This window comes from Acipenser ruthenus, unplaced genomic scaffold (assembly GCF_902713425.1).
Source record: "Acipenser ruthenus unplaced genomic scaffold, fAciRut3.2 maternal haplotype, whole genome shotgun sequence".
NCBI lineage: Eukaryota > Metazoa > Chordata > Actinopteri > Acipenseriformes > Acipenseridae > Acipenser > Acipenser ruthenus.
Genome location: NW_026708158.1, coordinates 72,501 through 85,959, shown reverse-complemented (window position 1 = coordinate 85,959; position 13,459 = coordinate 72,501). Strand labels below are relative to the sequence as shown.

Here is a 13,459-nt window from a genome sequence, read left to right as displayed (position 1 = left end):
TTTTTTAAAATATATAAATAATAAAACATGAACAGAATCTTGTTGAAATGTGTTTTTTTTTTCTCGTTTTGGTTCTCTGGGTTCGAAACCCGTCTCTCCAGAGGAAGGGGAGTCTTTAGCTGCTGGATTTTTGAGTTCAATCAAATCAAAAAACAGCAGAATGAAGCGGTGAAACCCGACTGTGCTTTTCAAACTACCCCTTACCTGGAAATAACGAACATGGGGCTGCAAGGGTTAACTTGTGTTTTAATAAAACAAAATCAATCAATCAATAAACAAGAACGATGCAATACAGTGAACAAGAGAACACAGCAACACCCCCCCCCCCCCCCCAACAACTGATACTGAAACAGCCAGGATCCACTGCAATATAAGAGAGAACACAGAAATAATGAAACTGAACACATTCAGTGACTAACGTTAACACTAGAAGTCTCTCAGCGTAAATAATGGAAACGTTTGCCATTGAATTTACACTGAAGACGCTGAGAGAGACTTCTAGTGGAAACGTTTGCCATTGAATTCACACTGAAGACGCTGAGAGAGACTTCTAGTGGAAACGTTTGCCATTGAATTTACACTGAAGACGCTGAGAAAGACTTCTAGTGGAAACGTTTGCCATTGAATTTACTCTGAAGACGCCGAGAAAGACTTCTAGTGGAAACGTTTGCCATTGAATTTACACTGAAGACGCTGAGAAAGACTTCTAGTGGAAACGTTTGCCATTGAATTCACACTGAAGACGCTGAGAGAGACTTCTAGTGGAAACGTTTGCCGTTGAATTTACACTGAAAACGCTGAGAGACACTTCTAGTGGAAACGTTTGCCGTTGAAGTTTCTTTTAGTGTTTCTCAACCCAGCGCTGTTGAGGGTTGTAATAGTTCTTGATAACATAGAAAAAAACAAACTTGAACACATGAAAACACAACAATCCAGTCTGCACTCATCGCTGAAGGAGAGATTTCACATCTGCACAGACAGCGTCACCCAGTCCAGGTTTTACTACCAGCTTGATCAGCCCCAGTGTGTCTAGCTAACAAGCTCAGGTGTGCCTTATTATTAAACTCCCAGTGAAACCAGGACCGGATCACACTGCTGTGCAGCAGGAGTCTGATTGCCATCCCTGCAGACAGAAGTTTGATTTGAGTCTCTGGGTGAGCGTGTCAGGGTGGGGGCGTGGTCTGAGCCGGGAGGGGGGCGTGTCCTGGTGTGTGAGCTCATCACTGCGGCCCCGCCCCCTGCTGCTGCATGCTCTTCATCAGCTCCTCGTCCTGCACCGAGAGCTCGGTCAGCTTGCGGCCCATCCTCTCGTGAACATCAAGGTATTTGGAGACGCAGCGGTCCAGGCAGACCGCCTCCCCCTTCGACAGCTCCGCCTCCTTGTAGTGGGGGGGGACGCACTTCCTGTGACACGCGCCCGTCATCCTGCGAGAGAAAGGTGTGAGTAAAGACACTTCTATAATATCACTCAGAGAGAGAGGGAGGGGGAGAGAGGGGAGGGAGTAAAGACACTTCTACAATATCACTCAGAGAGAGAGGGAGGGGGAGAGAGAGAGGGGAGGGAGTAAAGACAGTTCTATAATATCACTCACAGAGGGAGGGGGAGAGAGTAAAGACATTTCTATAATATCACTCACAGAGAGAGAGAGTAGACATTTCTATAATATCACTCAGAGAGAGAGAGAGAGAGGGAAGGGGAGAGAGTAAAGACACTTCTACAATATCACTCACAGAGAGAGGGAGAGAGTAAAGACACTTCTACAATATCACTCACAGAGAGAGGGAGAGAGTAAAGACACTTCTACAATATCACTCACAGAGAGAGGGAGAGAGTAAAGACACTTCTACAATATCACTCACAGAGAGAGTAGACATTTCTATAATATCACTCACAGAGGAGAGAGTAAAGACATTTCTGTAATATCACTCAGAGAGATAGACAGAGTAAAGACACTTCTACAATATCACTCACATTGAGTGAGATAGGGAGGGGGAGAAGGGGAGAGAGGAAAGGAGGGGAGTGAGATTAGAGAAGGGGAGAGAGTGAGAGGAGGGGGAGAGGAGAGGAGATGGGAGAAGGAGAGGAGAGGAAAGAGGAGGGGAGAGAGGGGAGGGAGGAGTAAGTAAAGACACTTCTAAATATCACTTATACAGAGAAGGAGAGCTATTGAGCACGGCATGGGGGGTAGTGTGTGATAAATGAGAATTTTCATGCCCATCCCGGGGGGGGGGGGGCTTGGATAAACGTATCATCTCGCCTCTCGGGTGGGCATTAAATCAATCGATTTGATTTTTATATGTAGCGCCTTTCCTGCAAAACATCTCAAAGCGCCGTACCCAGCTTTACATTAAAAATGACAATACAAAAAACACAATTACATTACAATATAATTAAATCACAACGTTAATAACAAATGCAATGAAACGCCAGCTTGTTTTACGAAACCAAAAATACATAAATAAATGAACCGTCCGTGTATCTGATATTAACCCTTAGCGGAATAACGAACGCTTTAATCGATAGCGACCTCACAAGGGAACGTAAATAACGAAAATGCGCGACAGACTCATACGAGCCGAAAGACATTTAACCTCCGTTATAAACCAATGGAAAAAAATAGTAATTTGTGAAACAATTTTCTATGAAAAACACATTTATTAAATGTTCAAACCTATTTTATTTCAGCTATTTTTTTTTTAAAAAGAAAACACATTTCATGCAGGAAAATGTTAATGCTACTAGCAGCACTAACGCAGACCCCGAATCCTTTAAAATTAATAATATTACTACGACTATAATAAATATTACCGATTGTACATGTCTGACATCATCTCCACTTCTAGTTCCGCCGCCAGCTGTTGCGCCTTCACTGCGTCCATTTCCGAGTTTTTTTTTATGAACTGAATTTGTGTTATTTATTTATTTATTTATTTATTTTTAATATTGAAGTTGTGAAGCTAAACCGGCGGCTTTAACCTTCAGCATCTGCGCTGCACTCACGCGTGTGTCGCGGCGTTCCCTCACTTCCGCTATCAATAAAGTTAGGTTCAATTAAAAAAAAAAACAGGCCAGTCAGCAGCTAGGACAGGACAATGATGTCACAAGTGGGCGGAGTTAGTAAACAGTGACGCCATTTCTGGAGCCCATAGAGCTCTTTCACGGCGAGATCGCAATGCTTGTAACGTATTCACGCTCGCCCTGGCAAAATGTTTCTTTACATAATCAAGCATTAATTCGCACAAATAACAGTCAGTCATTTTAACGCTCTTTTGTACCGTTATTAAAACAATACCAGTATATCCTGGCGCTGCTGCACAGCATCCACGCAATGTATTCAGTACTGAGTGGGCTCCAGAAATGGCGCCTGTAATTGAGTGCCGCGCTGCATCACGGGATTGACTGTCCTATCCTTCTTTATATAGTCCCGGGTCAGCAGCAGCGACTCGCTCCGTGTTGGGAAGGAGCGACGCCCAGCGGCCGGTTGGTGGAACCGCAGCTTAACCACGTACCAGTAACTTCACAGATGGACCGCACGCACGCACGCACGCACGCACAGGCTAACGGACTTTCCAGCGGCTGATTGCGATCAATACATTTAAAATATGAATTTGAATATTGGTGTATTAGAATTATGTTTTTTTTTAAATGTTTTAATTGGAAGTTAAAAATTAGGAGCCTAAACTAGATCAATACTTTCAACACACACACTATCCCCTCTCCCTCCCTCTCTCTCTCCTCCCCAACTCTCCCTCTCTCCCTCTCCTCTCTTCCCCAGTCTCCCCTCTCCTCCCCAACTCTCCCTCTCTCCTCTCTTCCCCAGTCTCCCCTCTCCCTCTCCTCCCCAACTCTCCCTCTCTCTCCTCTCTTCCCCAGTCTCCCCTCTCACTCTCCTCCCCAACTCTCTTTTCTCTTCCCCAGTCTCCCCCCTCTGTCTCTCCTCCCCATCTCTCCTTCTCACTCTCTCTCTCCTGTCCACTCTCCCCATCACTGCCCCAAAGTCATACAAATAATTAGAGACAATTTTTTTAAAAATTAACTCCCAGCTGCTGCTTCTCATTTTGACCAACAGGCAGCGATATCTGGAGCTGCGATCGATTTGAACTCTTTAATTAATTATAATAATAACAACACAGGGCTGGTAATCAGACTCCTATTGCACAGCAGCGTCACCCAGTCCAGGTTTTACTACCAGCTTGATCAGCCCCAGTGTGTCTAGCTAACAAGCTCAGGTGTGTCTGATTATTAAACTCCTAGTGAAACCAGGACTGGATCACACTGCTGTGCTTCGGGAGTCTGATTCCCAGCACTGTAATAAACTCTGCTGCTGGACTCACCCGTGCGTGTGTCGGAGCTCCTCTCTCTCTCTCTCTCTCTATCCCATCACATCCACCTCCTCATCCTCGCTCCCTGCCTCGCTCCTCTCTCCCTCGGACCCACAGCGCCAGGCCAGCGAGCCGCCCAGCGTCCCTGCAGCCAGCCCAGGGCTCCCCCCACCCACCACGTCCACGTCACATCCCTCCCCTTCCTCCTCCTCCTCCTCCTCCTCCTCGTCCTCCCAGCTTCCTGTCGACCCCCGCACGACCCTGCCGGGACAGGAAGCGGAGACGAGCAGCAGTCGCGTTGCCGCGGAAACGTCTCCCCAGGACCGGGGGTCACCCGAAACGGAAAGGCGGCTGCGTTTGGTTTCGGGGCTCCCCTCTCCTCCTCCTCCCCCTCTTCCTCTCTTGGGCGTTCTGTTTTCAGAGTCTGAATCTCCGCTGTCGTTCTGGGGTGGAGAGAGGAGGGAGGGGTGGAGAGAGGGGGAGGGGGCTGGGAGAGAGGAGGGAGGGAGGGGTGGAGAGAGGGGGGGACAAGGGGGGGCATCAGAAGGCAAAAAGGGTCCCCCATCCTCATCCTCCTCTTTTTCGTTCTCCCTTCCTGTCTTCTCTCCTTCACCTCTCTCTTCTCCCTGCTCCGCTGAGACTCGGCTCCCTTTTCTGGATATTCGAGGGCTGACAGGCAGCTGGTTCTGGGAGCCCTGGACCTGTTGCTGGTTCTGATCCGGGTCCTGGCGGCTCTTCAGCGCGGTTCCCGGGTCCGGAGTCTGGTTCCGAAGCTCTGGGTCGGCTCTGGAGCCCCTGCGCTGCTCCACGCTGGAGGCTTGAAGCTCTGCTCTTCCCAGCAGGTTCTGGTCCAGTTCTTGATGTTCCAGCTCCAGGGCTTGGGCAGAACGTTCTGGGGCGTGTTCTGGGCCTTGGCTGGGATATCCGGGCCGGTTGGTTTCTGAACTCAATGGGTTTTGGGCTCGAGTTCTGCTCCACTCTGCTCGGGTGCTGTGCAGGTCAGACTGGACCCGGCTCTGAGTTTTAATTGAGACTTCACCCTCGGGGTTCGCTGCGTTCTGGATCCCAAAACCCCTCTCTCCAGCCCGGGCAGGACTAGAACCTTCTAGAACGGCGCTAGGGGTTCTAGAACCTTGTTCCAGGCTTTCACTCGGGTTCCGAGCTGGGGAATTCTCCAGCAGTCCCGCGCCGGGGGTCAAGGTGCCTGTGCCGCGTTCTTCGAGGCTCGAACCCGTGTCTCCGGCAGCAGCCTGGCCCTCCCCTTCCCCCACCTTCCCCAGGGCGAGGTTTATAATCCTCTGGGGTACAACCAGCACCCTGTACCCCTCCAGGTGGGATTCGACAGCCAGCCCCACGGGGCAAACCTCTCCCCCCGTCTCCTCCTCTCCTCCCCCCCTCCCTGCTCCCGCCACGGTCTCCTCCTGGTAGGAACGTGCCACGGAACTCAGGAAGTCTTCTAGAACGTTCCTGAGTTCCTCCTCGGAAACTTCGGAACCGTCAGAGGTCTCCCGGTGCCCCCTGGGATAGAAACAGCCGCCCGGGACCTCCGGACCGGCCCCCAAACTGTCCAGGGTTCGAACCCTCTCTCCTCGGTCCGTGTCGCTCCTAGAACACCCCGGGGTTGCGGGTTCTAGACTGCGGGAGGGTTCCGGGGCTCCGGTTCCGAGTGCAGGGGGCTGGTAGAGGGGGAGCGGGGCGCACTGATAGAACGGCACCAGGAAGTTTTGGGGGTTTACCTCCATGGGGTCCCCCTCTACCGTGGTTGCCGTGGAGACAGGCGTGCCCCCGTGACCTGCGAAGCGAGGGGAGAGGCGTCAGATACGCGGGGTAACCCTGCACCCCCCCCCCAATCCCAGCAATATAAACCAGCCTGTCAGTGACATCATCCACCCCCCATCCCAGCAATATAAACCAGCCTGTCAGTGACATCATCCACCCCCCATCCCAGCAATATAAACCAGCCTGTCAGTGACATCATCCACCCCCCATCCCAGCAATATAAACCAGCCTGTCAGTGACATCATCCACCCCCCCATCCCAGCAATATAAACCAGTCTGTCAGTGACATCATCCACCCCCCGTCCCAGCAATATAAACCAGCCTGTCAGTGACATCATCCACCCCCCCATCCCAGCAATATACACGCCTCAACAGCATGGACAGAACAGCCGTTATCAAAAAATGCGACCTTCAGACAGACGGACGGCTGTACGGACAGACACCCCCCTCTCCTCCGACCCCCAGAATCTGTTATCATCAGTAACTTAAACTAAGTAACATCAATACCACGTTTCACGAACGCCTCCCTTATCTATTTCTTGGTCATCAACTGTACCTTCGACGACATCGCCAGCTCCCAGCATCCCTTTCCCCTTGACGTGACCGCCGCTCGCCTTCCCAGAATCCTCTGCGCGCCGCTCCCCTGTCGGCTGAGAGCCACAGCCCCCCCTGGAGTCCGTCTCCACGGCGATGGGGCTCAGCAGGGGCTCCAGGAAGTTGAGCTGTATCATGACGTCCTCCAGCAGCCTCCCGATCTCCTCCTCCTCCTCCTCCTCCTCCTCTCTCTGTCTCGTTCCCTTGTTTCCCTGCGGCACTGGGGTCCTCTTGTTTGTGCAGGTGACCCCTACAGGGTATTTCCTGGGGCGCCCCGGACCCCTCTTCAACAGGGAGTCCCCCGAACGCTGGCGAAACGAGACGAGAGAGACGAGAGACTGAAACGACTGACACTGGGAAAATACAGTGACCTCGACTGGAATTACATTGTAACTGCAGTTTAATATCACTAGACTGGACTGGAATTACATTGTAACTGCAGTTTAATATCACTAGACTGGACTGGACTGGAATTACATTGTAACTGCAGTTTAATATCACTAGACTGGACTGGAATTACATTGTAACTGCAGTTTAATATCACTAGACTGGACTGGAATTACATTGTAACTGCAGTTTAATATCACTAGACTGGACTGGAATTACATTGTAACTGCAGTTTAATATCACTAGACTGGACTGGACTGGAATTACATTGTAACTGCAGTTTAATATCACTAGACTGGACTGGAATTACATTGTAACTGCAGTTTAATATCACTAGACTGGACTGGAATTACATTGTAACTGCAGTTTAATATCACTAGACTGGACTGGAATTACATTGTAACTGCAGTTTAATATCACTAGACTGGACTGGACTGGAATTACATTGTAACTGCAGTTTAATATCACTAGACTGGACTGGAATTACATTGTAACTGCAGTTTAATATCACTAGACTAGACTGGACTGGAATTACATTGTAACTGCAGTTTAATATCACTAGACTGGACTGGACTGGAATTACATTGTAACTGCAGTTTAATATCACTAGACTGGACTGGAATTACATTGTAACTGCAGTTTAATATCACTAGACTGGACTGGAATCACATTGCAGGGCTCTGCAGGGGGAGTGTTATTACCCTGCCTGTAATGGGGGGTGTTTTTTTCGGGGTAAGCCGTCGTTTGGTTTCAAGCCCTGGCAGGCGCCCCGTTCTATTCCCCCGTTTCGGGGCGACACTCGCGATTTTTCTGGGGCGCCCTCTCCCTCTCTTCGGAATCAGTCTGATTTCCTGTCAAAAACAAAATCCAAGAAGGGAGATTCTCAGCTTCAGAAACAGACAGAGCTGCCCCTGTATTCAGTATTAATACAATGAAGGAAATAAGACTTCTTATACAGTGTATAAAAACAACACAGCCCTGAATAGAATCACTCAAACACGGTGTTTATGATTATTTTTTTGCTCAGTCTGTGTTGCTTTGACTGTGAGTTCAGGAGCTGCGCTTCAGTTCTAGCTGCGCTGTCATAGTTATTGTATTGTGAATCGATACAGCCCTGGCTAGGACTACAGCTCCCAGCATGCCTCTGCACCCGCGGCAATGGTGAGGGATGCTGGGAGCTGTAGTTCTTTAACTGCAATGCGCTGGGCTGGGCTGTATTACATTGTTTTTGCTCAGTCTGTGTTGCTTTGACTGAGTTCAGGAGCTGCTCTTCAGTTCTAGCTGCGCTGCCGTAGTTATTGTATTGTGAATCGGTACAGCCCTGGCTAGGACTACAGCTCCCAGCATGCCTCTGCACCCGCGGCAATGGCGAGGGATGCTGGGAGCTGTAGTTCTTTACCTGCAATGCGCTGGGCTGTATTACATTGGAATGAATGCAAACCTCATGGGAAGGTAAGGGGCCGTTTCCTCTGAAGGTTCTACTCACTGGACTGACTGTCGGGGTTCCTCCGAGTCCCTTCGCACCCTTTCTGCGATTGGCTGCCTCCCCGGGGGGTGGGTCTTGGTGTTTAACCCCCTCAGCACTGACGATCTTCCAGCCATTCCCACGCGGGGCTTTCTTCAGTCGGATCCTGGTGTGCGAGTGCCACCCCTCTCCTCCTCCACCATCACCCCATTCCTTCCTCCTCCCCCTTCTCTCTGCCCCATTCCGCCCCTCTCCTCCTCCACTATCACCCCATTCCTTCCTCCTCCTCCTCCTCCTCCTCCTTCCCCTTCTCTCTGCCCCACTCCACCCCTCCGCTCCTCCACCATCACCCCATTCCTTCCTCCTCCCACTTCTCTCCGCCCCACTCCGCCCCTCTCCTCCTCCACCATCACCCCATTCCTTCCTCCTCCTCCTCCTCCCCCTTCTCTCCACCGCACTCCGCCCCTCACCCCATTCCTTCCCCGTCCTCAGCCCAGCCTCTCTCTTCCTCAGCAGGGCTGACACGCAGCCCATCCACGGGCTTGTCGTTCCTCGTTTCCTCCCCCTCTCCCTCCCCTCCTCCTCCTCTCTGTTCTGCTCCGTGTTGGTGGCAGCGGTGGGATCTCTTTTCTTCAGCCTCCTCTTGCTTCTCCTCGGTAACTCTGCTCCCTCTTCCTCCTCGCTCCTCCCCCGCCTCAGCTCACAGGAGGGAGGGACAGCGTTGGTAGATCCTCCCCTCTCTTTCTCTCGTTCTGTCACTTCCTCTCGGGGGCTCCTGGGCTCCAGATAGAACTCGATGAATCCCGGGGTGCTCCCGTCGGGGCCCCCGTACCCCAGCTCCACCACCGGGGAGTCGGCCCCTCGCCCCCCTAGGCCGCCTTCGCTCCCCCGATCCGTCTCCGAGCCCGCGGAATTCTGCCAGTCGTTTCCGGAGACGATCCGGAGCGTGTCCTTCTGCTTCCCTGAATACCTCCGACCCCCGTCTCCCACCCCCAAAACCAGCGGGACGCAGACACAGGGGCTCCTGGAACCCCTGAAACACAGAGGGGGGCCCAGGCTGCACCCCACGTTTGGAGGGATGGCGCTGGGGCGCACGAGCAAGAGGTGGGGGTGTGGGGAGCGAGGGGCTGTGGAGTCGTTAATAATGCTCATATTGTTCACATTGTTCACATTATTATTATTATTATTATTATTATTATTATCATCATCATCAATACCATTATCATTGCTGCTGTTCACAATGCTATTAACACTGCTGCTGTTCACAATGCTGTGAATAAGATTGCTATTCCCAGAGTCTCTCTCGGTGTGACTGTTGTAATCGCACACATCTCGTTCCTTATCTCTCTCTGCGCTCCTCTTCCTCTCCTCCTCCTCCTCCTCCTCCCCCTGCAGGACCAGCTTCCCGTCCTGGATGCTGACGTTCCACAGCCCCTCGATCCCCAGCTCTCTCGCCGCGCTCAGCGCCCGCTCCGCAGACTCCTCCCCTTCGAAGCGCGCCTCGCACGTGTACATGAAGAGCACGAGGGAGCGGAGAGCCTCGAACCCGACGCCTCGCACCTCCAGCAGCCTCCGCGCAGACCCCCCGCCCTCGCCCTCTCCCCCCGGAGCCACGCACAGCAGGGAGTGAGAGAGCACGGGGCTGCAGGCAGACAGGACACAGCTGTGAGCCGGGATACACAGACCTGAGAGAGAGGGGGAGAGTGAGGGGTTAGGAATATAAAGAGAGAGAGCAGTAGAGAGAGGGGACAGAGGAGAGGGAAGAGGGGTGAGAGAGAGGGGGTTAGGAATATGAAGAGAGGGGAAAGAGGGGTAGAGAGGGGGCAGAGGAGAGGGGAGAGGGGTGAGAGAGAGGGGGTTAGGAATATGAAGAGAGGGGAAAGAGGGGTAGAGAGGGGGCAGAGGAGAGGGGAGAGGGGTGAGAGAGAGGGGGTTAGGAATATGAAGAGAGGGGAAAGAGGGGTAGAGATGGGGCAGAGGAGAGGGGAGAGGGGTGAGAGAGAGGGGGTTAGGAATATGAAGAGAGGGGAAAGAGGGGTAGAGAGGGGGCAGAGGAGAGGGGAGAGGGGTGAGAGAGAGGGGGTTAGGAATATACAGACAGGGTTAGAGAGAGGGGACAGAGGAGAGGGGAGAGACAGAGAGGGTTAAGAATATAAAGAGAGGGGAAGAGAGAGGGGACAGAGGAGAGGGCAGAGGGGTGAGAGAGAGGGAGAGAAAGAGGGGTTTGGAATATACAGACAGGGTTAGAGAGAGGGGACAGAGGAGAGGGGAGAGGGGTGAGAGAGAGGGGGTTAAGAATATAAAGAGAGGGGAAGAGAGAGGGGGCAGAGAATAGGGGAGAGGGGTGAGAGAGAGGGAGAGAGAGAGGGGTTAGGAATATACAGAGAGGGTTAGAGAGAGGGGACAGAGGAGAGGGGAGACAGAGAGAGAGGGGGTTAGGAATATACAGAGAGGGGTAGAGAGGGGACAGAGGAGAGGGGAGAGGGGTGAGAGAGAGGGAGAGAGAGAGAGAGAGAGAGAGAGAGAGAGAGAGAGGGGGGTTAGGAATATAAAGAGAGGAGAGTGAGGGGTAGAGAAAGGGGAGAGGGGATGAGAGAGAGAGGGATAAGGAATATAAAGAGAGGGGACAGAGGAGAGGAGAGAGGGAGAGAGAGGACAGCACTGAAGGCAGACAGGACACAGCTGTGAGCCGGGATACACAGACCTGAGAGAGAGGGGGAGAGACAGAGAGGGGTTACTGATATAGAGAGGGAGAGAAGAGGGGAGAGGGGAGAGAGAAGACAGGGGTTATTAAACATAGACAAAGGGGACAGAAGAAGAGGTTCGGGCTGGGAATCAGACTCCTATCCCACAGCAGCGTCACCCAGTCCAGGTTTTACTACCAGCTTGATCAGCCCCCAGTGTGTCTAGCTAACAAGCTCAGGTGTGTCTTATTATTAAACTCCTCGTGAAACCAGGACCGGACCACACCGCTGTGGAACGGGAGTCTGATTCCCAGCCCCGTGTCTCCAGCGCCTCACCCTCAGCCTGCAGGATGACATCACAGAACAGGCCGCTGCGCTGCTGGCAGTGCAGCCGAGAGAACGCCCGGCCGAACCCCCGGGGGTCCCCATAGCTCAGCCGGGGCGATGACATCACTGTGACCTCACTGCGCAAACCCTGCAGAGAGACGGGCGCGTGACACATTAACCCATCGCCTGCCGCACCAGCACATCCAGCAGGGAGATAAGAAGAAGAACTATGAATTACTAACTGAAGACTATTTCAATCAAACTTGCCCACCTAGAAAAAAGGCCACGCTGTGACGCACAGTCGACGTCACGGGGTTACGAAATAAACAGGAGGCTGTGTGGTCCAGTGGTTAAAGAAAAGGGCTTGTAACCAGGAGGTCCCGGGTTCAAATCCCACCTCAGCCACTGACTCACTGTGTGACCCTGAGCAAGTCTCTTCACCTCCTTGTGCTCCGTCTTTCGGGTGAGATGTAATTGTAAGTGACTCTACAGCTGATGCATAGTTCACACACCCTAGTCTCTGTAAGTCACCTTGGATAAAGGCGTCTGATAAATAAACTAATAATAATGATAATAAATAGAAAGGTCAAGAAGCCGCGTTCCTATATCCGCCATTCTGGCTCGCCGGCTCCATAGTTTATTATCGGGCGCGGCCTCCACGTTTGATCCTAAATGGTGTCGGTTGCTCGTTAATTATTATGGATATGTTTTATTAAGAGATTTTTAAACTTATAAAAACACATATTTATTATTAAATTAAAAAAAAAAAATAAACGGGAAGGACAAAACAGTCTTGCGCAAGCTTAATACACGTGCTACTAAATTTTATTAATTAATTAAACAGGCTAATTAACTGTCCCGGCGTATTTTAATACCATTAATAACAATTAATAATTACAATGAAGGAGAGGGGAGAGGGGAGAGGGGAGAGGGGAGAGGGGGGGGGGTCTTACTTAAAAGTGTTTTTTTTTCTTGTCGTGTGATAAAAATATACTTTTTTAAAAAATAAAAAAGTTACATGGTCAAATTTTTAAGCTCGCTGGTCGTGTTCGTGTTTTTATGATTATATTAGTAAACGCGTTAAAAAATATATGAATTAAAAATACGACAGAGGCAGGAACTGTAGTGGCCGTCACTCTAAATTATATAAAACAAAACCTTTATATATATATATATATATATATATATATATATATATATATGGTATTTGGTCTAATGAGGCCAAAAGAAATATTTATGAATTTAATTTCCACGTAAATGTCGATTAATTTGTAACGCGTTAAGCCTGGCCTACAGACGTTGAATTGCGTCTATTAAATACACGTGATTTTTTTTTTTTTACGATTAGATTACGCGTCAAAAAAATAAACCTTAAAAAAAATAATAATTAATATTAAACTTGTATATAACTGCCCTACCTTGCAAAAAACACAGCAACGTGGATGAAAAATACTTCGACGAACTTCGCGAGTTTGACTTCTTTTCTAGTTCCGAACTGACACAATCTCCCTTGAATCGATTTAACAATTTGAAATCCCACGGTATGCAAAAAAAATAATTAATTAATGACCTTGTTTGCTTACACGCCGTGCGCGTCACGGTTCGAACGCTCAAGCCCGATTCGGGAAGGTTCGGCCTTTTCCGTCTGGTCAAGTGACGTCGAGGGCGCGTCCGAGGGACGGCGAGTGAAACTGCGCCCCACCGTGCCCCCCCCCATTTTGGAGGAGCGGGTTCAAATCACGCTTTGGCTGCTTGTTCAGTTTGATCCACAATGGCGTCAGTTGCGTCCGGTCCTCGACGCTAGGCGACGTTCAGATCGACTGTTTTATCTAATTTATAGACAAATATTGATTAATTATATTAGTAAAATGAACGTGTGTGTGTTATATTTTGTGAATCT

General features: G+C 50.5%; 1 protein-coding gene across 1 annotated transcript; it reads right to left on the bottom strand.

Moving 5' to 3' along the window:
• Positions 1-226: 226 nt before the first annotated feature.
• LOC117969942 (mitochondrial import inner membrane translocase subunit Tim10-B) lies at positions 227-3,047 on the bottom strand. Its single transcript, XM_059020108.1, has 2 exons — positions 2,810-3,047; positions 227-1,425 (listed from the first exon to the last, which is right to left on the bottom strand). Exons 1-2 carry the CDS (start codon positions 2,878-2,880, stop codon positions 1,221-1,223), a joined length of 276 nt encoding a protein of 91 aa, XP_058876091.1. The 5' UTR covers positions 2,881-3,047; the 3' UTR covers positions 227-1,220.
• Positions 3,048-13,459: the final 10,412 nt, after the last annotated feature.

What these genes read in the sequence shown, in the direction of transcription:
- LOC117969942 (XM_059020108.1), bottom strand. Translation starts at nt 2,880, where the DNA reads ATGGACGCAGTGAAGGCGCAACAGCTGGCGGCGGAACTAGAAGTGGAG. An exon ending in ATGTCAGACATGTACAATCG is followed by an intron (nt 1,426 to 2,809) that starts GTAATATTTATT and finishes TTTCTCTCGCAG; the next exon opens with GATGACGGGCGCGTGTCACA.